The 26856-nt window shown below is 33.9% G+C and overlaps 1 protein-coding gene and 1 pseudogene across 5 annotated transcripts in view; both read left to right on the top strand.

Moving 5' to 3' along the window:
• LOC139810155 (uncharacterized) overlaps positions 1 to 25941 on the top strand; it is a 55611-nt gene extending 29670 nt beyond the window's left edge. Inside the window, exons 5-6 of one of the 5 annotated variants that reach the window (XM_071773470.1) lie at positions 21852 to 22395; positions 22456 to 25941. In XM_071773470.1, coding sequence (XP_071629571.1) covers positions 21852 to 22395; positions 22456 to 23589 — 1678 coding nt within the window. In that variant the 3' untranslated portion in view covers positions 23590 to 25941. Of the gene's footprint in view, positions 1 to 12957; positions 15709 to 15887; positions 18265 to 21851 lie in introns of those variants that run through there. The other 4 variants (XM_071773471.1, XM_071773469.1, XM_071773476.1 and 1 more) reach the window with 4 other exon arrangements.
• On the top strand, positions 7433 to 12495 carry LOC139810159 (uncharacterized; annotated as a pseudogene).
• Positions 25942 to 26856: the final 915 nt, after the last annotated feature.

The following is a 26856-nucleotide window of genomic DNA, read 5'->3' as shown; positions in this document are numbered from 1 at the left end:
TTTTCGTATTACTGAAATAATATTAACGAACATTCATTTCAGACTGATTGCACCTTTGGATATAATGGGATACAAATGCGTGTAAAAATTTATAACATAAAAAATATTGATGATTAAAATGTTTATAATTTTTTATATAATATTTGTATGAAAAATTTCTAAGTAATGGATGAAATTGATGGTGACGGTCTTAATGTAATAATATATTGAGATTTATCTTTTTACAGTGGCGTAGGATGTCTCTTATATTCAGTTACTTGGCTATTTGATTATATGTTTAAAATACAGTATTGATACTTTATACGCTGACACGATTTATCCCTGTTTCAGGGAAAAGCCTATCATCATCAGGCAGAAAGGAGCGCAATATCGAAAAGGACCTCCCCGTTTTGTCTCCATTTTGTTGGGTACATGGAAATCTGTCCAAAGTGAACATAATTCTACAAAAACAATTGGAAAACTTAAACCCGTTACAGTACAGTGTCGAAGTATAAATAGATCGATTAAAGTAGATTTGTCATTAGATTCGCAGAATTCGTCCGTAAAAACTACCAAGGACACCAATACTTCAATTCAGAAGGTTCGATCTTTGTTGAACATGAAATCGCCGCAGGTCTCCGGTTCTTCAAATTTACATAAAGAAACTACCGAGGTAGACGAAGTCATGGAAGAGATAAGAAATACGTGTCCATTTTGCGACAAGCATTTTAATAATGCAAAGAAGGTTGAGCGACATGTGAGATACGTGCATCGTAAACCATATCAATGCGACAAGTGTAAAAGAGCTTGTTACACACCAAAGGCATTAGAGGAACACAAAAGGATACACCGGCCGGACTATTTCTTCGAGTGCGAGATCTGTCATGTGAAATACAAAAGTGGAGACGGTCTGAAAAGACACTACGTTCGCATCCATAGCGATCACGAGCCGAGATTCGTTTGTGAGCATTGTGGTCGTAGTTATAAACTGAAGATCGATCTGACACACCATATGAAGAGAACCCACGTGTTGGAACTGCAAATCTGCCGTTTCTGCGGCAAGAAGGTCAAGGATGTCAAGGGCCACGAATGGCGGCATCAGAAGCGAAATCGCGAAATCAAGTATGAATATCCATGTCACTTGTGCCGCAAGAAGTTCCACCACAGAAGCAGACTGGACAATCATTTGATGTTGCATGAGAAAGGTTTCAAGTGCGAGGTTTGTGACAAGGAGTACAGCGGTACTCGCGAACTCATGAGCCACAAACGTTTCAAGCACGGCCAGACAAATATCTCCACTTGTATTCTGTGCCATAAAACGTTCCTGTCCAGTAGCAATTTCTATCAGCATGTGCTTACCCATGCCAGCATACGGCCATACAAGTGCGACATCTGCGAGAAGGACTTCACGCAACGCTCCAGTCTGCTAAGGCATAGAAAGCATCATCCTGGACCACTGCCGCCATTATTATCGTCGCATCCGCAGATAGCTGAGCTCGCCAGAAATTACCTTGAAAAGTTTCAAAGTGATTACATCGATAAGACTTCCATATTGGATGCGTGATCGTGATTGATCTTATACAAAGGACTGTAAAATGGTCTTACTATCTTGGAGTTTTTAAGGAATGTATAAAATGTCCATATTGGAATATATGATTCATATGTATAAGTTTTTAATTGTACCTTGTGTACAAGAAAATTACATGACGATATCAATTGTACTTTTATCTTTTTAAGAGAAAAGACTGGTGATTATTTGTGCATATTTATAAAAAATATTTATCTATCCTTATGTTGTTTGATATATGTTTTCGTGTACGTTAATTGAAGTGCAAGCAAGCGCGGGTTACTGTATTAGAAAAAAATCACCTTATTTTTGTGTATACGATTTGTGCAAAACGGCGAACATTAGAAATATTCAGTGAGAATTTCTGTTTTATGTGAATGTTATTAAATTATTAAAGTTGATGAAAATTTGTGACAAGTATTGCCATAGATTTTTGCTGTATAGCTTTTTTATAAGCTTTACTTTTCTAAATTTTCAATATTTTTTACTGAAAGTATTACATTTTTTAATAAATCTCTAAAAATTAATTTTTTTTAATAATTTCAAAAATTTTATATAAGCATGAGAATATTTTGTATGAAAAAGAATTTCTCTCTATATTTTATATATATGAATTATTAAATGATTGTTATGATAATCGTAATTTCTTCGATGTAGCGATATATTTATATAAATTATATTTTCTCTTAATGATTAATTTTATCAATGTTTCAGGTTACAAAGGATGTGAGATAGTTGTATATATCGAAAATTAAGCATCTCATGTTACAAAGAGAGTCCAAAGTGACTAAAATTTTAGCAAGCAATTAACTAAAAGAATTATATACATAATATAATATGTCTATATGAAATATTAAGTCGTATCGAAGAATATTTTGTTAAAGAGCAAGAATTAAACTTCAAGATGTTCTCTTATGAGAGTCGATTAACCGACCAAATTGATCGAATATTAGACTATTCACTAATATGCACTTAGCAGTCTTTGAGCTTATCACTATTGACAAATTTATTGTCTCTGAGATCATAAGACACATTGAAATTCCTCGAGAGAATGCACTCGCAAAAGTGCAAAATTATCCGTTTATCCGACATATTATATTATCCGAAAAAGCTTGTGATGCAGTCACAGTTGAACGATCGTTTACTGATCTTCCATTATCAGAATTGTGTTTAAAAGATCTGATAGAGTGTCGCAAATGGAATCTTAACATGGAACGAATATAAAGCAAAATTACTTCATCTCCACCCGCAAATATCGACTCGTATTGTAACATGAGTTTTATGCAGCGATTATATCTCTATTTTTATAATACATGATTAACAACAATATGTATTCAATTTTAGTTGTACACAAGAAAATGGATTTTTTTAAATAGAAATTAAATGCATTGAATAGTCTAAATAAATATTATATGTATTATACGTCACATATAAAGTTTATTTACGTATTAATGTAATAATTGCGTTTTTTTTTTATGTAAGTTAGTCTAACTCTCTCTAAGGTTAGTTAATTTATTTATTTATTTTATTATAGATAAATTCTAAATTTATTAGAATAATAAGAAATACTTGCCTATAAGAAAATATCCGTGAGCAGTGGAGAAAAGTTATTTTTGTGAAATTCAGCTGTTTCTTCTTTACCGAAACTTTTAGCTGAAGTTGCACCAATGCATGCTCGCGTGCAACCAGCACGATCATATCCCTATTATACTAACGAATAAAAATCGACTGACAATTTTTATAATTTTTTTAGGTGCAATCAACTAGATCCACTCTCGTCATCTTTTCTGATAGTAAAACTGGAAGACGATTATTTTCGCATCCCAAAGTCATTGAGCGTGTTTATGATGAAAGAACCGCCACCCATCGAGGAAAATAGTTCCAAAACCGAGTCAAAAGAAGACGAAGCAAAAGAAAAGGATAATCGCGTCGAGAAGGATAAAAATCGGATTGAGACCAGAAAGAGAAATAAAACCGTCATCGACGATTCAGACGATTTGGATGATTTGGATGATATGGATGACGTTCCGTTGGATTTCAGGAAACGGCGCAAAGAAAAATTTTCGAAAACGCGATCCGGCAAGCATTCGACTAGTCCAAAGAAGAAGTCGCATATCTGTGAGATCTGTTACATTACGTTCGACCGCAAGAGCAAACTCACTAGTCACATGTTCAAGCACAGCAACTCACGGCCGCACAAGTGCACAATCTGCTCCAAGGGCTTCAAGACCGGTGCGTATCTTTCTAGGCATATGGAGATCCACGACGAGCCCGCGCAGCTTCACGCGTGCACCCTGTGCGACTTCAAGGCGCGCACGAAGCCGTATCTGAAGATACATTATATTCGCAAGCATACCGAGGACTACAACTATAGCTGCGAACAGTGCGGCAAGATGTTCAAGGTGCAATCCGACTACACGACACACATGAAAGACCACGACACGGAGTCCTGCGTTTGCGACATATGCGGCACGTCCTATCCCAGCAAGAGCTCCTTATACTTCCACAAGCATTACAAGCACAAGACGAAGGTCAAGGAGTTTGAGTGTCAGATTTGCAGGAAGCGCTTTAAAACCCAGAAGAATCTCGACAGTCACGCTGAGCTGCACAAGATGAAGTACGTCTGCGAGCAATGCGGTATGGAGTTCAAATTCAAGTACGGTCTCACGAAGCATCTCAGGACGCACTCGGGCGAGAAGTCGTATCTCTGCGCGATATGTGGCAAGACCTTCGGCTGCCTCAGCTCGCAAAAGATTCATCTGCTTACCCACGTCGGCGAGCGACCTTACATCTGCGACATCTGCGGCCAGAGCTTCACCCAGCGGTCGCCGATGATGCTGCACCGGAAGAAGCATCCTGGCGGAAGAAGCATTCCACCGCCGCCGCCCATCAAAATTACAAATCTCCTGCATGGCGTGCAAGACAAAATTGTTGTGAAAAAAAGTGCCAAGTGACTCGCGTGTATATGCGACGGATAAACATGTGAAATGAAGAGAGTGATCTTTTGTGGTACGGATAACTTTTTTATATCTTTCTAATATATATAATATGAAAACGCGTGATGTGCAAATAGATGATTTTTTATTATTATCTTAGTAGCGATACATTTGTAATGTAACGCAGTTTGGACAATCCCGCCTACCACACAGGCGATAAAGCAACAACATATACTATTATCTTGTGACGTGTAGAGATTCCGGATTTATTTCTCGAAAGTACATGCTTCTATGTTGGTATGTCGATCTTATGTTCAAATGCATTAGAACATTCACTCGAGAACAAGTTATGAATTAATACTATATTACAGTTTATCATGTTCACGATTAAGTTCCAAAACTCTGCAATCAAGTATTTATTTATTCTCTGATAGATTTCGAATATTTAAAGATTATAATTATCTCATGAGATCACAAAACTATTCTGTTACTTTATTTTATTTTTTTCAAACTTTAACATACTCGCGTTATGACCTACAATAAATCTGTTGGCGATGTAAATAGAGTATATAGAAGTGATGCTTGTATTAATTTAATATTAGATACCTACAGTTTATTTTCGATGTTCCGCTTCATCTTGGATTTTTGTTTATCATGTAATTACATTTCACTTTTATATCAAAGTCTTCCAATCTTGTGTATGTAATAGAGTTGTTTGAAAAATATATCACCATCTTTGCAACATCAAGTTCAATGATATTTTTTGAAATACGGTAATATCTAACATAATATCTTGTATATTCTAGTTTTGGTATTTTGGCTAAGAACGTGATATATTTTTATTAACATAAACTTTACATTTCATGGAATAAGAATTTTACTTTTTATCCACAATTTGAAGGAATATGTTATAATCTTCTCATTTAATAAATTATCCGCAATTAATTCAAATTTTGGATAGTAAGAATATAAATTTAATCAGTTTTTTGAACTGTAAATTTGTTTTGAAGAAGATATCGAAAATATGATTTTCTTCAAGAATAATCCTCGCCATGTTCGCTTTTGATAGCGAACTTCTGTTTACTGTATGGGATGATGCAATGTACAGTATAAAATCGATGTAAGATATTAAATAAATACATATGTTTTTAGTAAATGGATATATATGGACACTTTCCATGATACGTGACATGTAATCTACTTCCACGAAGTTGCACATTGATTCCTTTTCTTAAAAAGACATTTTAGATATAATGGAAAGTATAAAGCACAATAACACATAATATAATATTGATTAACTGGATGATTGCAGTTTCGATAGGAGAGACCAAGTCTTTTGCTGTGAAGGATGCTTTTAAAAACATTTAAGTTACACTAATATGAGAGACGAATTTTTTTTTTAATAATTGCAAAACATATATAAAATACATTATATATGTATATATATATATATATATATATACACACACATATATAACAGAGTTAATATGTTTCATAAATTTTGTATATAATAACAGTAAAGCAGCTTAAAACTTTAGGGGAATATATTATTTTTAAATAAAACAGTATGTGGAAAAATATGAGACAAATGTGACACACGATGTATTTTTGGTTATATTCACATAATAAAGATTATTTAAATATAATACAATGAAAATTGTAAAGATGTTCGTGTAGCATGAAGAAAATATATTTTTAATAATAATTTGTGCGGTTTTATATTGCGTATGTTTAATGTTTTTGGACATTGGTGCACTTGTTTTGTATATATTTAATGAAGGCATAATGTTTTTAACAGAATACATGAAAATGTTTTTTTACAGTAATACACATCAGCATGTATCTATATATGTAAAAATATGTGTTTTGCGTCAAACTAATTTATTTTTCTTACTTTTAGGTCTGAGCCATGTGATCCTCTTCAACAAAATTACCTTGTGATTAAAAACGATCAACAATATTATCTTGTGCCGATACAAGATTCTTGTGTTGTCAAAAATGAAGGTAAAAGTGAGATTGTAGAACCACCATGTCCTTCGCCGAAAGTAAAAGTGGAGGTTGTTGACGAATCTACGGAGGAGCCTGAAGAAATATACAAAGATGTAAAAGACGAATTGAATTTAGCATCAGAAATACATAATGAAAATTTGAAATACACGTGCCCTTATTGCTGGCTAAAATTTGACAAAAATTGCAATCTGAAAGATCATGTGATGGTTCACAGCAATGTTCTTCCACACGAGTGTTCAATTTGTGGTATACGCCTAGAAACTAAAACATTGCTTACATCTCATGTGTCGTTACATGAAAGCGGTATGGAATTGTTTCATTGTGCGGACTGCGACTTTAAATCGACAAAAGCTTCGAGTGTCACGTGCCATCAGGTAAAATGGCATGCTAATGTCTACAAATGTCAATTCTGCTTCGAATTATTCCAAAACAAAGTGGTATTCCTGCAACATATGGAGCTTCATAATGCAGTTACAGTTTGCGACGTGTGTAATCAAGTGTGTGAGGATAATTGTCATCTTACGCAACACAAGCGTAAACATCAGGATGATAAAAGTTATATTCATACACAGTTATATAAACAGTTGCAACGTGAAGATGAGCGTCAAAATGATGAAAAAAAAGCGAATATAAAGAAATGTGAGCTTCAAAAATTTGATCTACAAGAACGTTTCAACAGATTGAATTGGAATTTGAGTTTACCGACAGAGAAAAAGTTTTTCAAGTGTTCTCAATGTAAATGGAGTTTTAGGACGATGAGCCTACTCAACAAACATACGAAACGGCATTCACGAAATTTTAAGTGCAACGAATGCGATGCAGTATTTAAATATAAAGCTTCTTTTATTAAACATAAATATAAGCATGAGGCTGGGGATGACGATGAAGATGAGTATGAGGATGGAAATGAAGATGAGTATTAGTTACCTAGATCTGGGGTCTCAGTTTGTCATAATCGGGATCTCAGTTTGTCATAATATTTTGGATAATATTCTCATACATTTTTTTTTCAATCTTATTCATAAGTACAAACGTAAAGATGAGTATCGATTATATAGAGCTTAAATCTGTTAATGTATTATTATGTTGGATCTCACAGCATTTATATCTATCTAATTCTTGGTGGTTAATATTTGGAGAGCGGTGGTTTTAGATTCTTTTCGAGAACAGAATAGATTTTGCAACCATCCATCAAAATTTGCTTCTGTAAACTGTTGCGTCCTTTCTCAGACTGATGTACACACTCTCCTAATGTAGAACGTATATTGAACTAGATATGAAACATTTTTTATATAGAATTTGTAATGTGATAAACGATATGAATTTGTTAATGTTAACTTTCATAAAAAGTACACAAGGGATTACACAAAATAAGATTTCATTTTCTGAATTTTATTCTGAATCTTAATGTTTTTAATATTACTTAATATTATTTATTTCTAATTTTACACTTTTTTGTTTAATGTATTTTAGTTGCAATTTGATCACATGCAATTAAATTATTTACTTTATTTTATATCATATTTTTAGAAAAATCTTGTTTTATTTTTAAATTTAATTCTTTAATATACATATATTGTCAACATTATATATAATTGTCTGTCTCTTTCTCTTTTTTCTGTTTGTGGCTGCATATTAATTTTTATAAAAATTTTATTTTACGTCAAAAATAAAGATTGAATATACAACGTATATATGATAACGTAAGGTCACTCAATTTTATTGTTTGTTATTTTGTTTTTACTGCATACATGAAATAAAATTGAGTTATCTGTATGTTATAATATATCCTATGTTTTTTACAGTTGTTGATGAGCAGTTAAATATATAGAATAATTCTTTCTGTAGATATTCATTTATAGAAAGCTCTTAGGTAAATTTACAAACAAATGGTTAAATTAAAATATTAATAATATTTTTATTTTCACAAAATTTCCAAAAAGCTCAATCAGACATTACATTAAATAGTTAATGTTTATACATGAATTATATATATATTAGAAAGATCAAATAATTTTAAATAATTCTATATATGTATATATAGTTATGTATGTATGCAACTAATTGGTATTCTTGTTACATGCAATGGCTACTGATATTGGAAATAAGGCAAGATTTGTCTATTTAATATTATTAATTAGCACACATTTTCGTCTACTTTTTTAAAAATAATTATGTAATTTTTATTAATACACTGAAGCTGAAGCAAATGTATGTAAATCAAATATGTAAATTGTAAAGCATACGGTACATACATGTATTAAAACTCTTGTGGATATTTGCCGCAACGGGTAAATAACATTTAAACTATTTATAATTAAAAAAAAACATGTTATGATAGCTTTTATATATAAAAGCAATAATAAGCTATATTAAATAATCTGTGAAGAATGTGTGATCTGTATGTATGCTCTTTTTATGATGTACATAATGTTCTCATATCGTTTTTTATTTATGAAACAGTTAAGTTTTAATATCCAATGTTAAAGAACACATTTAAAAGAATACACGTTAAAGAATATTGATGTATAAGTTGAAAAGTAAAGAACGTTTTTAATACATGTTTTTGTTTTGCTCACTTAAAGATGCAGTAAGTGCCTGTATATAGATCTTGATATATAGTGTTTGTGATATGTAGTATTTTAACATTATGAATTAATATTATCGAAACACATATGATATTATCAAAATACGTACGTATTTTAGCTATTTAGATTGCGACGGACAATATGATAAAAAAAAGCCACATTCTACTAAGGAGCAACATGATATTAAAGAAAAGAGTTGAACGACCATTTACAAAAGAAATTTAATTTTACGGCAGAAGCTGCCGTAAAATCTCGAAACTCAAGCAGAAGAAAGAATATCTTGCAATTGCTGCAAGATTAATTTTCAACATAAAGGAATTTGAATACAGGAAGCCTTGTTTACATATGTATATGACAAGACTTTCACAAGCTTGATTAAGCTAAAGATATTTTCTGATGCATTCGAAAATTCGCTTGATATATCTGACGATTTGCGAGTAAAGCAACGTCCAGTCCTATCGCTTCTTGAACGAAAGAACATTCAGATGTCAGAAAATAATCTCACCATTTGCATCTATTAATAATAAGAGTAAATAATATAAAAAGTTCTGTTATAATCAGGAAACTAATAAATTTAACTAAGTTCATGCAAAAATAACTGTTTTGTTATATAATATATTTATGTATCTTTAGACATAAGTGTATACTGCAAATGTTTTATAGTACAATTATATAATTGCTTTTATTATTTAAACAGAAATTTTTGTGAAATAATATGTGATGAAGAAATTATAAATGATTGTTACAGTATTCAAGCATTAGACGAATGTAGCTGTGTACTGACAATATATGACAGATATAAAAAAAATGTGACGCATTCTTGCGCACACACACACCACAGTTTAGAAAATATCCTTTTCAAAATAATTCTAATTATATGTGACATTTTTATGTATATGTTTATGTACTAATATACTATAATTATTAAATATATAATTAGAATAATTATTCTAAATGATATAGTTTTTAAACTTATTTATATAAGCGCATCACATTTTTACAATGTTATTACATATAACCCCAGTTCCATTTTTTAAAATATGCTTAAATATATAAAAAAAACATCGCGTTTTGAAAAAAATGTTTCAAAAGTTGTTTGGTTTTAAAGAGCACATAAAGTGATAGTCAGTTTTATTTTCCGTGACAATTCCCATCAAGATCACATGAAGATTAAGGCTCAGTCACAATGTGAGGAATAAGGAATAAGATAAAGGAATTAGGAATAAGGCATGTTGCATCTCACTTTAATGTACGTGTACTGAAGTGAGATGCGACATTCCCTTATTCCTTATTCCTCTCATTGTGACTGAGCCCTTACATTGAAATTTTTTAAAAACTAATTTTTTATTGTAGATTCTTGTAGCTGACGTCAAAATCTTTTTAAATCACTGTGATTAAGTTGAATTTTGCTCAGAATTTTCTAAGTTATGAGGCATTAAAGTTTAAGAATCACCAGCGTTATCCGATGTGTACCGCGGGAAGGTTGCTCGAGCGGATTTTTACATCATGTAGCCCTAAAAAGGACTGATATAATGTAAATATGTAGCGTGGATGTTTCATTTAATTAATGAAGTGTTTGAAGATTGCACCATTAACTTATATTGTAACTCTATATATAACGCTAATGCTTCATGTTTCCCTCAAAATCGAACTTTTGTCCAAAATTATTTTTTTTAACGCATTGTTTCTTATATATTTAAACATATTTTTGAAAATGGGACACTATATATGTGTATATATAACATACAATTTATTTCTTTTATTACTAGAAATAAATTTTATTAAATAATTAAATTGTTCTGTATTAAATGCAAAATATATAAAAATATTAAACAAAATATTTTTGTGTATTTAATATATGGATGTGCGCATGTTTTATTTTAATGCAATACAGAATATTCAATTATTTAAGAAAATTTACTTGTAATGATTAGTAAATTAAATTGTATTTTTTTTTTTTTTAATGTAAAATATATACGTATATGTATTTGCTTATAATTATATGAATATAATTCTAATTATATAATTGGAAAGATTTCTAATAGTGTTCATTATATTGATTTTATGTAATTCATGTTTTAGGAAATCTGTTGCCGCAGGTGAAATTTCATGTAAATTTGTTTTTGGAAAAAGATTGATGTCAATAGTAAAGCAGAATCTGAAAGCGTTAGAGATAAGAAGATGGATTGTAAAATATTCACTGATTTAGTAAAATTGTTAAGAAATGCATAATAAAAAGAGAAGTGGCAGAAGACAACAACGAATTGCTCAGGGAAGTTATCATCAACAACAGATTGTCTCACATCAACGAAGCGCATATAATAGAAGATGCTCAGTGATCATAATGTCTCAAATCGGGAAATAAGACGTCTTAAAGACGTCACATCATTAGACGTCTTGAAAACATCTAAATGACGTCTTTAAGACGTTATATTCCAAATTTGAGACGTGCGTGTTGCCTGGGAAACTCGCTAACTGAGACTTATATGTGCGATATCTGTCAAATAGTGTTCGAGCAAAAGAGCAAAATATTGCGCCATATCACGAGTAAACACAGCTTCTATCATCCCTTCAGTGCACAATTTGCGGCAAGGGTAGTAGTAGCAAGCGATTTGAAGATACACCAACTTACCCATCAGGAGATGAATGTCAGTTGATTGCGTTGATTTGCAGCAAGTGCGATTATCGTGGCAAAACGAAGAACAATTTAAAAGCACACTACATCAAGTGGCACATCGACGAGTACAAATTTGTTTGCGAATAGATGGAATGGGACCTCAAGTTCCACCTCAGCACTTATAACGGTTCTCAGCACATGTACGATATTAGCGGGAGATTCCACACGAATTATTCCTTTTACAATCACAGGAAAGTAGCAAATTTAAACGAGTACAAGTTTCACTGCGGCGGTGCAACAAGAAGGTTCTGACGCAGAAGAATCTTGATAGCAATGTGCACGATTTGCAAGACTTACGACTGTAGAGTATGGGGCAAAGCGTTTATCTCGAAAAGATATTTAATCAATCACATAACGCATACAAGCATCGAACCGTACATTTATAGGAAGCATTCAGATGCGCACTTATCGTCACCATCTGTGCCTCTTGGAAAAAAAGTAGCTTTAACAAAAGTAAATCAGGATTCCAAGAAAACATATCTTATAAGATATTAAAATAACTTGTGAGATGGCTGCTATACATATACCACACAATTATAAGATCTTTGTAGAATCGTGATACAAAAGATCTATGTGTGAGAAGAGCTGTTCTATTTAACATAATTTAACATTACTCGTTAAGAGTAATGTGATCTTTTATGTGATGATCTATGTACATATGTATGTTTCAATTTTAATCATGTAAAGTTATTTTACTTGTAATGATGTATTTAATTTTGTAATAAATTAATAAATATACTTGTTTCGGTATTATACAAGAAAAAATATTAGCTGATAAGTTAAGATGGAACTTAAACTAATAATATACATGTTTGCCACGAAGTGATTATATTTATTAAGAGGTGTATTGTATTAAGTTATCCGAAATTTATTTTATATAATTTTTTACAACTTCTTATTTATACCATAGACATTTTTCTTTACATAACATAAGCAGATTTGAATCGTTAGAATCAATTTTAATAAAATGATATTTTTTTAATTCCGAAGAAAAAAAAAACGTAATGAACAATTTCAATTTAAGTCAGAAAGATGAATGAATTAGCGAATTTTGCGAATCATACAATAGTTCCACGAGATTTAATCGTATCCAAACTTTCTTGTAGAAACATCTTTTAGACTCTGCAGTAAGTAGTGATTGAGATGTTCAAGTCCTAACAACATCATTGAAACTAACCGCTGTATTTTAATATGTTTTAGAGAACAAAACTGCAGCAAGAAGATCTTGCAGACGGACGCTTCCGGTTGCTTTATTGTCGGGAAAGATTCGATACCGATGAGACTGTGGCAGCACGCTGATGCCGGTGGTAAACTGCGCTATTCGTTAATACCGATGTTAGACGACGTCGATAAAGCTGAGGAAGATGTAAAGGTACTTAATGTACTGCCGTCAACCGCTACTAAAGTTGAAGAGGCCGAAGCTCAACAGAGCAATCAGAGAATCAGCGGATGCAGCGTCGGTAGTTGCATGAACTCCTTGATGCGTTTGCGCAAGATAGTCATTGATGGTTATACTTGCGACAAATGTAACATAAAATTTTCCATGCAGTCTATGCTGAATCGCCACAAAATAACGCACAATATGCATTTATGGCTTTATGGAAAACGCCTGAGAGAAAAGTATGTGCGATATTTAAAGATGAACGTTCGAAGACAATCCAAACAGTTAAAGGTGCGAAAGCGTTTACAGAGAGCAAAGTATGTTTGTACATTTTGCGATTTTGATTGTAATAGATTGGCGACTTTGAATGCGCATGTAAAGAAAAAGCACAAGAAAAACACGGCTAAAACAAATCCGAAGAAGCTCAGGTGTGTGATCTGCAGTTACGAGTGTTTGAGTGAAGCGAATCTGAGCAGGCACATGCGAAAGCACAAGAACAAGAATATGACGAGTTTTGCTTGCAACATATGCGATTTTGAATGTAAAAGGGGCTTTACTCTGATGTCTCACTTGGAGGGTCATAAGAGATCTAAGAAAAATTCAGACGCGAGCTGTGCGGAAAAGAAACGTAGAATAACGAAGTGTAACTACACATCTCCGAAGAAGACAAGTCAATCGGATTGCTCGCACAGCCGCGGGACGCCTAAGAGGACTGCGTTAATCTCATACGTGGATTCCAACTTGGTAATTAAACAGGAAGTTTGTGTTGAGGAAAGCAACGAGACATCGGCGATCGCCGCCGACGTCCCCAGTCAGAAAAAGCCCAGTCAGAAGAGGCCGGCCGTCGAGGAACACTGCGACCTCTGCGATTTCACGTGCGCGAAGAAGAGCACGCTGTACGCTCATAAACGCCGGCACAAGGTGGAGGATGTCAACGAGGTGTTCGGGTGCAACGAGTGCGGCTTCAAGACTGCCAAGAAGTCGTCGCTGTACTCTCACATCAAGCGGAAGCACAAAGAGTCACGGTCCTGCGATGGCAACGCGCAGCCGGAACTGTTCTGTTGTACTCAGTGCGACTATAAGAACAAGAACAAGTATGAGTTGAAGATACACATCGCGCGCAAGCACACGGACGACTTCAAATTCTCCTGCGAGACCTGCGGTAAGAAGTTTAAGGTCAAGGGCGATCTGACGAATCATATACGTTTCAGCCACCGGGAGCAGCCGGTGATCTGCGACGTTTGCGGCAAGACTTGTCTCAATAGCAACTCCTTGTACGTGCATCAGAAGTTTGCGCACTACAAGGCCAAATACGAGTGTCAGATATGCAAGAGGCGGATGGTCAGCCAGGAGAACCTCAATGAGCACATGCTCAAGCAGCACGAGCGCAGGGAGAACGTGGTGTGCGAGGAGTGCGGCAAGACGTTCTCGCGGAACAGCAGACTGAAGGTGCACATGAGGATTCACACCGGGGACAAACCGTACAGCTGTACCGTCTGCAGCAAGTCCTTCGCTCGCAGAACAGCTCTCAAGCAGCACCTGCTTATCCACACTGGCGTCAGGCCGTACGTGTGCGATATCTGTGGCAAGGCCTTCACTCAGAAGCCGGGTCTGATCAGCCATAGGAAGTCACATCCGGGTTCTCACCCGCCTCTGCCGCGCGTCCTCATCGATCATATCTTGAACGACGTTATGAACGGTTCACGCGGTGATTGATTGACGTAAAGTTTGAACGAACGATTTCGAGGAATAGGTGACAACAATGTATAAAAGATAAATGTGCTCTTGTAACTGATATTCATGTACTATACAAAAGAGATATTCTCATTATACAATTTTGTATCCAGTGATATCTAGAGGTAATGATTATCAGATTATATTGTAGCAATTTATGCGATAAAACAACTCGACATATTTGCACAGAATTTTAATCGCCATATGTAAAAATAAATAAACCTTCAACGTATTTTTTTAGATTATTAGTGTATGCATTATGTCAAATTCTGTGAACAAAATCTCTTTCTAAAGCTTTGTATTTCGTTATGTATTGTATTACATATTATTACCTTGTCTGACTTGTTTATTGGACGTTATGTTAATTAAAGAAGAATTGTTTGATTTTAAGTTTTAAAATAAAATTATATTTGTATGATACTCACAAAGCAATTGGTTGTTAAAATTTCATTAATTGTTCCTGCTAATTTATTTGTTATTTTTCCTTTGGAGACTTTATATTCTAAATGTGGGTATGCATAAAATTATCGTACAATTATTCGCGTTTGTAAGTACGATAAATCTATTGCAGGAGAGTGTTTAAATCTTAATATCTGAATGGTATATATTTTCTTATGTATAGCGCAGTATTTATACCCTAGATTTACTTATATGATTAGCTATAACCGAATGTGATTTCAGCAAATATGCGTTACAGAACGTGTAAGTTACTTCAAAACAGAATTTTCGTTTACCACTAGGAATAAATATGATTATTCCCGTCGTTGATTGTAATTCTTGAGAGATTAGAAGAAATCATTGGAAAATGATATATAAATAACTAACAAAATCTAAAACTTATGTTTTATCTGGAATGTGCACCTTTATCCATTTGTATAAAATGATTCTTTATTCTCAAGTATCAAATTTTTTTGGAAGCATAAAAGAGATAAAAAATTGCGAAATAAATAATAAATTCTAAAACCTTTCTCATTTGATAGCAAAATTCTTAACTAACATATTTTATGGTTTTCAGGGTCGTAAATGGAAATGGACATTTTCTGTATGGCAAAGAATCTATTCCAATGCAGCCGTGGAAAGTAGTTGATTTTGAAGGATGTCTCTATTATGCCTTTCTTCCGATAAATCAGACGTCAAAAATGACAGAAGAGACTGAATGTGATCAGAAACAGGATGATGTTATATTGAAAATCGACGTTGATGATGAGGAAGACTCCGTCGCAATTACAAGTGACAACAATGTGCCGCATACAGACACGTTGAAAAAGTTTTACACAATAAAGGTAGAAAGCGACAATATGTTGATGGACGAGATAATAATTACGGACGAAGATCAGCCTTACGATGAGGAAGACAGCAAGGTCTATGCTTGCGACGAGTGTAACATTTGCTTTCCCGTAATGCAGATGTTAAAGTGTCATCGGGAGACCGTTCACGAACAGGAAGAAAAAAATGTAGAGCATATTACGTACAGCTGCAAATTCTGCTGCTACGAGAGCACCAACAAATCGACCTTCAACTCGCACATCAACAGAAAACATTCCACGAAACGCGTGATTAAACGGAGGAGCAAACGCAAAACCGTCAAGCCGCAGGAATACTCGTGCGACATTTGCGGGTTTAAATGTCCAAGCCGACGACGGCTGAAGGAGCATCTCGATCGCAAACACGGATCCGAGTTCAAGTACGAGTGCGAGTACTGCAGCAAAAAATTCAAAGTTAAGAGCGACATGAGATTACATGTGCGTTTCAAGCACAAAGAGAGCCCGATAATATGCGACGTCTGCGGCAAGACCTGTTCCAACAGCAATTCGCTGTACGTGCACCAAAAATGGGCGCATTTCAAGCCCAAGTACGAATGTGAGATCTGCAAGAGGCGTATGGTTACGCAGGAGAACCTAGATCAGCATATCTTGCTTCAGCATGAGCGTAGAGAGAGCTTCGTATGCGAAGAGTGCGGCAAGTCTTTCTCAGAGAATCACCGACTGAAACAGCACATGATGACCCACACCGGCGATCGACCGTTCGACTGTCACATCTGTGGCAAAGCATTTGCGCGTAGAACTGCTTACAGGCAGCATTTGTTAATCCATACGGGGAAACGGCCGTACATTTGTGATATTTGTGGGAAAGCCTTTACACAAAAACCTGGTTTAATATGTCATCGGAAATCTCATCCTGGTGTGCATCCTCCTTTACCGGTGGTGCACATCGATCATATTCTCAATGATTTTATGAAGAAGGAGTGATTAAGTAGTGTAGGTCAAAAATTGTAAAACTTAATCGCTAGGTATATGAAAAATTCGAGATTACAGTTTGGAAATTTAAATTTATTGTTCATCTCTAATCTCTTTTATTGGCTATTTTTGATTTACTAAATTTATCTTATATATATATATGTATATATACACTACCGTTCAAAAGTTTGGAAGCACTACGTTTTTAAGAAAAACAAAAAAATATATATGAGAAACCTTACTGTCTGTTTTGACTATTCAATACAGTATTATTTGTTTCTAATAATTTTCCAAGGAAGTATTTTATTTGAAGAATTTTATCGAATGAACATGCCATTATTCTGTTATGAAGAAAGAACAAGATTTTCAAGATTTGAGTAAAATATAATAAATATGAAAGTAACAATTATTATATTTTACTCAAACCATGAAAACTTGTTCTTTCTTCATAACAGAACAATAGCGCATAGTATTTTTACTCAGTAAAATTCTTTAAATGAAATACTTCCTTGGAAAATGATTAGAAATAATACTGTGTTGAATAGTCCCAGCCGGAACGCCGACGTCTATAGACGTCGAAAAGACGCTAGCATTCCGGCTGGGGTTAAAACAGACAGTAAAGTTTCTCATATGATATATTTCTTTAAAAAAGTAGTGCTTTCAAACTTTTGAACGATAGTGTGTGGGGCATTTAAAGTGTAACCACTTTAAATGCCCTTCCCCATCATGTATACATATATTGAAAGATAAAACAGATTACTTTGTTTGCTTTTTATTGAATTAGGATATTTAGATTATTATTTCCGATCTTTTATTTTTTTTTTTTTTTCATTTCTGAGACTTTTATTTCCAACATTACAGATTTCGAAAAAGAAATTTTTATCGCCGATATTATTGAAGAAAAGATTTCAAAGAAAAATTACTCTTAAAATGATGTATACATTGATTTATCATCGATACTTTTCACACAATTAGAAAACTATTAGAAATAATATCTATACAGTAATATGTATACAAACTTCATACAAATGTATATGTAAAGTTTGTTTTTATGACGAATACAATTGTTCTATGAAATAACATGTGTTGAGATATAGGTTATAACAATGTGATAAGCAGTAAAATGTATTTTAATAAAAATAATCTGTATCTCGATGATGAAGACAATTTATTTGAAAATTAATATCGAATATCTTTTCATAATACCTTATTAATTATTCTTTCACATACAATCCTTCTTTACTATGACAGATAAATTTTAATAAAATGCTTTTACAAATTTGTTTTATACAATACAGAAATGGTACGTAATGATCAGCAATTACATGTAAGTATAATAAATTATATATTAGAATTTACAATCTTTCTGAAGTAAACGATTTACATATTGAAACAGTTTCAGATGTGCTTACAGAAATTGGAGCCAGACGTTCCCGTTCTTAAGTCTTGTTTTCATAAAATAGTAGCAAAGAAATGTGTCTTATTTATTTATTTAGTTAGTCTCAGATTAGTAGCGTAAGTAATTAGGATTGATCAAATGTTCTTATATGGAATCATTTTATTAATATTTATCTCTTATTTCAAGAAGGTCACTTGCGTGATTTTAAAATAATTTTTATCTTTATGAAGAGAAATCTATGATAATGAGATCTTATTATCAGACTAACATTTTCGACGTGTATTAATTTTGATGGATAATTAAAAATATTTTTAAAGTATTAAAATAGTTTTAAAAAGCTGCGACATATCTTCAGTTTTATACACGATAAAGAGATCTCCACAAATTTCTAATTTGGAAATAATTGCAATTGATTTTTCTGAAATGATTAACTTCTCTCCTCCTTTTTAATTCTAAGAATTCCCGCGATATGCAAAATTGCAAGGGCGATCAAAATATCTATAAAAAGTAAAGATAATTATTACTACAAATTCATTGATTTACGCTTTTCGTTTTAGATTATTCTGCTATAACAATTTTTTTTAAATCTATTTTCGAATGTTATATAAATAATATTTATATATTATAATAAGATTCTGTTGATACGCTGTATTTAACAGTCTGTTCTAGAAAAGTTAGGCTAGCTTAAATCCGTTTTGTTGTACATAACGTACTTAATTATATTTAATCTTGTGTAAAAATAAATATATCTTAATTATTCTATGTCACACCCCTAAGCATCCCACGTCAATAAAATTTTTATTTTTGAACCCCGAGCAGAGGGGTGGGAATAATTTTAATTCCGCTCGTACCAATGTGTCTTCGTAAATTTTATATTTGAATGTAAGTAGTCCAAGATCTGTATACTATCCAACTGTAGAACCGTAATAAAGATATGTCTTCGTAATGTTGTAGGAAACCGACAGCGGATATCTCTGTCAATGAAGCGACGTCGAACAGAATATCGGTGATAATATCGGTCTCCAAACGCCGAGAAGAGAAGAAATCGCAGGAGAAAGATTGCGAGAAAGAAAAACGCAATTCGTTCGGCTGCGACGTCTGTCCTAGACACTTTAAGAACAAGTACTCGTTAAAACAGCACAAGCTCACGCACACGGTGGGGATCGTCCGCGGACGCGAAACGGGCGTAAAAAAGAATCTCACGTTCACCGCGGCGACGGAGCCGCGAAATCAAGCTCTTTCATGCGGAAAATGCAACTTCCGCTGCAACAAGAGATCCACGATGATCGCGCATCTCGCCGAGAAGCACGAGGGAACCGCGGACGACGATAGGTTCGCCAGCAGCAGGCAAAAGTTCAACTGCATCGTCTGCGACGTGGTGTTCTCTCGCAAGGAGACCCTGAGGTCGCACTTCGTCCGCAAGCATACCCAGCATTACGATTACTCGTGCAACTACTGCGGCAAGGAGTTCAAGATCAAGGGCGATCTCACCACGCACATCCGGTTGAAACATCAGGAGGAACCGGTGGTGTGCGACGTCTGCGGCAAGACCTGCCGGAACAGCCACAGCCTGTACACCCATCAGAAACACGCGCATTACAAGGCGAAGTACGAGTGTCCGCAGTGCCATCGGCGCCTCGTTACGCAGGAGAATCTAAATCAGCACATACTGACGCAGCACGAGAAGAAGGAGAAGTCGGTGTGCGAGGAGTGCGGTAAGACGTTCTTCGAGAATCACGACCTGAAGAAGCACATGAGGATCCACACGGGCGACAAGCCGTACATCTGCACGGTCTGCGACAGAGCGTTCGCCAGGCACAGCAGCCTGAACCAGCACCTCCTTTTGCACACCGGCGAGCGCATCTACGCGTGCGACGTGTGCGACAAGTCGTTCGCTCAGAAGGCCGGTCTCATCTGCCATAGGAAGATTCACACGGGCGTTCTGCCGCCCTTGCCGGTGATACATATCGACCACATAGTAAAGGAGTTTACCAAGAAATAAAACAGCACAGCTTGAACGTCGGTGCTTTATATGATCCTTGTCTTTTATATCTTTTATCTCATGTGGCGATTAAATGGATAAATAATGTAATCGCGTCTGCGTGCAGTAAAAGGCACATGTTGCTGAACATGATTGAAATCTGAGACAAAAAGAAAACTACACAAGTGCAAGGCATTTGCTTGTAACGCACAACGGCGTTGATCTACAGATATGAATAATTAAGATGAACAGCATTGGGATATTTTTATTTGCAAAGTTAAAAGTTAAAAGCAACGGAGTTGACGAGAATCACGAAGTTTACAATAAAATAGTAATGATGCGAAAGTTATTGTTTTCCACTATTATGTATGCGAGATAAAAAGCTTCTCTTATTTCCCGTTTCAATTTATTAATACAATAATAAAATAATATTTTTATTTATAGACTTTTAATTTTAATGTTACTAAATTTAATATATTCATCACTTTATGTAATATATTGATATAATATATGATCTTATAATATATTATCTCAGAGATAAGTATTATAAAAAATATTGTCATCAATAAGTCGCGTTGAAAAAACAACTTGAAAATTTGTGTTTATAATACTTGATTTAAAAGATTTACCTTGAGATTTGGTTCGGTTTTTTTGAAAAGTCGGAGTGTATGTGTCCAAATAAAAAGATTATATAAATATAAAAATATTTTATTATTTAAAAACACGCATAAACTCTAAAAAATGAAATGAAGTGTTTGTAAATTATAAAGTTATGTTATGACGTTTACTTGATTCCTAGTTTGTACTTAAGAATTGCTTATGTATTTTAAGCATTGCAACTTCGTGAATTTTAAGCCATGCAATTACAAAAGAACATTATAAATTTATGAAATATCTACGTTTCATATCCTATTGTTATTTATGTTCTAAATATATCTATTACTTAACACATTTTTCATTTCTCATTAATTTTTTTAAATATAATATAACATATTATTTAGAAATATACTTGCTTCGAATGGATACATATTTCTTAAGTTGTTAAAATAAATATATTGATTTATATATTGGATATGTACATATGTACAATAATATTTTATTTTGTACAAATATTTTGTATCTTTCGAATTTTCCCCATTTTATGGCAGTTTCGTGATTGCCATAATGTAGGTCGCAACGGACTACAATGCTGATCAACAAGAAAGGTAGTTTTAGCTCTCCGTTTGTGAGTACCTTCGTTGATCTGTGATTAAATTTATATGGGATAAATAATGACTTTTAGCGTATAATTTTTCACGGTATAGATAAAAATCACCTTGATTTTATTCTTTCTAATAATTATTTCATTCCGTAATGTTTCAGGCACCAAGGCGCGTACAATCCTCGTGGTATTTTCATCTTTGACAATGAATCACTGGTGATGAAGAAGTGGCAAATTTTGGAATTCGACGGCAAGCCGTATTATGCGTTTGTACCCGAAGGCGATTCGCCTTTACCGGACGAGGATATACCAGGACAAGTGGATGAGCAATTAGAGGAGGAAGTAGAAGGGGAGGAGCTAGAAGAGGAAGTAGAGGAAATGGAATATGACAACATTAGTATAGAGGTGAAAGAGGAGTGTCAGTTGGAGGGAGAAGAATACGATTCTTTGGATGAGAAATACAACGTTGAGAGCATTCTTAATGGAAATGTTGAAGAAATAGAGGAACTGAAAGGAACTATAAAGCCGATCACACTAAACGGCATCAGCGAAACTGTCGATGATAAGACGGTTGGAGATTTATACCAGGTGAAAGTACAGGGCAGTATGGTGACTATCGAGAAACTTGCGTCCAACCCGGAGGTAGACGCGAAACCGAGTGGCAGTATCGTGCAGACTATCGAGAAACTTGCGTCCAACCTGGAGGTAGACACGAAAGCGAGTGGCAGTATGGTGACTATCGAGAAACGTGCGTCCAACCCGGAGGTAGACACGGAAGCGAGTGGCAGTATGGTGACTATCGAGAAACTTGCGTCCAACTCGGAGGTAGACACGGAAGCGAGCGAAGATCAGACAGAGGACGAAAATGACGATGAGGGAGAAGTAGAATATCTTGAGGAAGCAATGGTAGATGTGCCTAGCGTACCTTCTAGCAATAATGCAACACCTCCGAAAATGCCTTCTCCGAAAAAGACTTCGAGTGAGATAGTGAAATGCAAATTGTGCTCGGAGATATTCGACACGGTATTAGCCTTCAGGAAACACGTAGCGTGGAGTCATAAGAAGAAGATATGCATAAAAGAGGATGGCGCTTACATATGCGCCGTGTGCGGCTTTAGAACCCCGAAGAAGAGCTCGTTCATCGCTCATCTGGATAGGAAGCACGATACTTGGTCCAGGAAACGACCTAGCGCCACGAAATTCCCTTGCTCGGCATGCGGATTTGTTTGCAGATCGAAGCATTCCTTGCAGTCCCACTTCACGAGGAAGCATACGGACAATTACGAGCACCAGTGCAATTTCTGCACAAAAAAGTTCAAGGTCAAGGGGGATCTAACGAATCATATACGATTCCATCATAAGGAGAAGCCGATCAAGTGCGATGTATGTGGCAAACAGTGCCTTAACAGCGGCTCGCTCTATGTGCATCAGAAATGGGCGCACTACAAGCCCAAGTACGAGTGTCACATCTGCAAAAGACGTATGGTTACGCAAGAGAATCTGGATCAGCATTTGCTGACGCAGCACGAGCAACGCGACAAAATAGTTTGCGCGGAATGCGGTAAGACCTTCACGAAGAAAGACTCGTTCAAGAGGCACATGGTGGTGCACACGGGATGCAAGCCGCATTCCTGCATGATCTGTAGCAAACCTTTCGCGCGAAGGTCACAGCTGCGCCAGCATTTGCTTATCCATACTGGCAAACGACCGTTTGTATGTGACATATGCGGCAAAGCGTTCACGCAAAAGCCAGGATTGATCTGCCATAGAAAAACTCACCCTGGCCCGCATCCGCCGTTGCCCGTGATGCCAATCGCGGATATCGTTAAAGAGTTCACCGACGGATACGTGCAAGAAAGTAAAGGGTGTAAGAAAGAGAACTTCGACGAGGACATGTGAACGTTTTAGTTCATCATGTCGTTATATATGTCGAATTTTTTTTTTTTTATATTAGTGTCTAAGAGAACACAAGCACACGATCGTTATAAAATAAGAATGATAGGACAATCGAGAAAATGTAGAACAGAAACATTAAAAACATCTCGGGCGGCAATTGCAAAACTTCCAAACGGAATTTTTATATTTACGCGAAGGATTATAGATTGTTTATCACAGCCGATTGCGATACCTCGATTTTAATAAAACTATCGGGCTTATTATTGTCTCTATACTGTCTACTCTCCCCTATCCGATTTTTGTTATTTATTTGTTCTCTTGCGTATCGTTTTTGTGACAAATGTAAAATAATGAGAAAGTTGAAGCAAAAAACAAAAGATGATAAACAATAGAAACGTAGAGAGAAACAGAGTATTTGTAAAACTCTGCGGTATCACTATTTTAGAAATTTAAAATTAGGAAAAAGAAAGCATCATAAAGCAAATTGTCGATGATGCCAATTTCTCTAAGAAGTTAATTAATTTTGTTTTTAAATTTAGTTTTATCAACTCACAAAATGTTTCCGCAATTATCGCTAATAAATTTAAATATAGTTTATGTTATACAGATATATGTATGTCGTCCAGATAAAAAAATTGCCCTAAAATTTAATTTTAAAATAAAACCAGTGATTGTCTCAATGTAATGTACTAAGAAATAAAAACATACTTATTAGAATAGAAGTATTCCATTGAAAACAAGAATGCCACCAAGTTTTCGAAGTTTGTGATCCATAACGATTTCTTTATATTCAAAATTTGATTAAATTTTTGAGAGTAACTGATATACATATAATAAATAGGTATAAAATGTATAGATAGATAGCTAGCTGTTGTAAATTACATATTTCTAAAATAGAATAGAATAGAAGAATAGTGATCTTACAACTTCTGTCGGCGTTTCAGTCTCTCGATATATTTATCGTCAACCAAATTAAAAACACACTTGTACACTTTCTTGAGCCAATAAAATACATTACGAAGGTATATAATGAAAATACAACATTTATTTTTGTGGATCACATGCAACATCGCCAATAGGTCAAATGACGTATTAAAATTAATGAAGAAACGTAAATTATTTTGATAGTTTTGATTTGATACTGTTCAATATTTTTTTAAACGCTATTTTATTGATTAAAAATGGCTCAATAATATTTTTCATAATGCAAATGCTGATTTTGTGAGCAGAGAAAGAATCGTATTAGGCATAATAATATAAATCAATCATAAAATCATGTAAGTACAATTAGTAAAAAAGTTATGTAAATTTTCCGCTTAATGCAACATTGTTTTACAGAAGATAAATATAAAATGTCTATTACATACACTATCTTATTATCTCTTTTTTTTTATGAAAATATTTTTTTATACGTATGTTTCATGCATGTATGATATTACTTTATTCGTACTGGTATAAAATTCGGATTTGCAGTGTCACGATAATTTAAAAATTTAGTCATTAGATAGAAATATAAGATAATTCGGCCTATTTAATTATTTAATTATTTTTTCCGTTATTTCCGTTATTTAAAGAATAGATTTAAAAACTGAAATAACTTATATAAAAAAATGGAAAAATCAAAACTTTTTGATTTTAAAATGGTGCTAAAGTGACTCTCAGAATAATCTTTTTATAAGAAGAAAAAATGTTATGTTTTTGTTTTATTGAAATAATTGAAGTAATAATTGAAATAAGCCTTTATCTTTTTATCTTTATCTTTATTTTTATTCTTCATTTTATCATTTTTTTATTTTTTTATCATTTTTTCATTTTTTTTCTTTATCTTTATCTTTATTCTTTATTTTAGCTATCTCAGAATCAGCATTTCTTATTGGTGTTTATAATAAAACCATAATTTTTTGAAAGATATATCGTGAGAATATTGAGTATAGTACAATATTTGATAATAAATGATGTAATTGCTCTATTGTGGGCAAATTTTTGTATCTATTGTACAGTAAGTAATTTTCTATTAATATCTCACTGTTATATTATGTGTGGAGAAACAATATTCTTACGTATACAAGAGCATAAAGTGATTCAATCACTTTTTTAAAATGTAAAGGATAATAATTTATTTACATTAATAATTATCTTGTCACATAAAATACATCAAGCAATTATCGATTTCTTCATACACAATACATGTTCTCTGGCGTATACATTAATATTAATTTATAAGCAATAGCGCATTGAATGGCTTTACATAAGTATTAGTTTTCTTCGAAGATAACTGTGTTCAATAAAATTAGATTAGTAAGGTATGTGCACAAGAGTACAGATTACCGTTTCAAATAAATATTTTTGACAACACTTCTTGTAAAGTATCTTTAGATAATAATATATTTAGTTAGACAATATATATTTAATTAAAGAATGCATACATATGTATACCCAGACACAGCACGCATATCCAAAATCGGGACATAAGACGTCTTAAAGATATCTTTAAAACGTCGTATGATATGATGTCTAAAAGGCGTCTTAATGTCGTCTTTAATCTTATGTCCCATTTTTGGACATTTGTGTGCTGTCTGGGTATATATATAATATTATAAGATTATTATGATCCTGTTTTAACAGCCATTTTTTAATGCCTAAAACTTTTACGTACTTGTGCTACTTTCGAAGACAATTCAGATTTTACGAAACATTTCGTAAAGTCACAATAAGAGATAAGTATACTTTGTATTAACCAGATGTGTTGAGGTTTTAATAATAATAATAATCTTTTTTCTTGAACTTTTAGGGGTATAATCGATACTATCGGTTCTTTAAAAGTCGACAAATAACAGTTTGTCGCAGTTACAATCTTCTGTGAGAATTGCGCAGAAAAATCTCAATTCAAAGCAAGCCTATATACGAAAAGCATGTCAAGGAATAAGCCGCATCATCCCAGGACAAAGTGCAAGTTTATGATGAAAAAATATATTCAGAGGAAAGAGAAAAGTCATGTGAGAAGGTTTAAACTTGTGCTTCATTACTTTTATTATTGCTTCGCAGTTGAAAAGTCAGTAGAATTTTCATTTCTGCGAACATCACTTTTGACTTGAAGGACGAACTGCGATAACATATCGAAAAGATGAACGCTTTTAAAAAAGTATTTTTGCGACATTGTCTGCGCGATAACGTTCGACCTGCAAGGGGGGGGGGTACAATTTAAGAAAACATACAGACGATCAGAATTATATACGGCGTACAATGTACGCAACGTTTGCAACTGGCACT

Source organism: Temnothorax longispinosus, chromosome 3 (assembly GCF_030848805.1).
Source record: "Temnothorax longispinosus isolate EJ_2023e chromosome 3, Tlon_JGU_v1, whole genome shotgun sequence".
NCBI lineage: Eukaryota > Metazoa > Arthropoda > Insecta > Hymenoptera > Formicidae > Temnothorax > Temnothorax longispinosus.
This window is presented reverse-complemented; position numbering and strand designations above follow the sequence as displayed.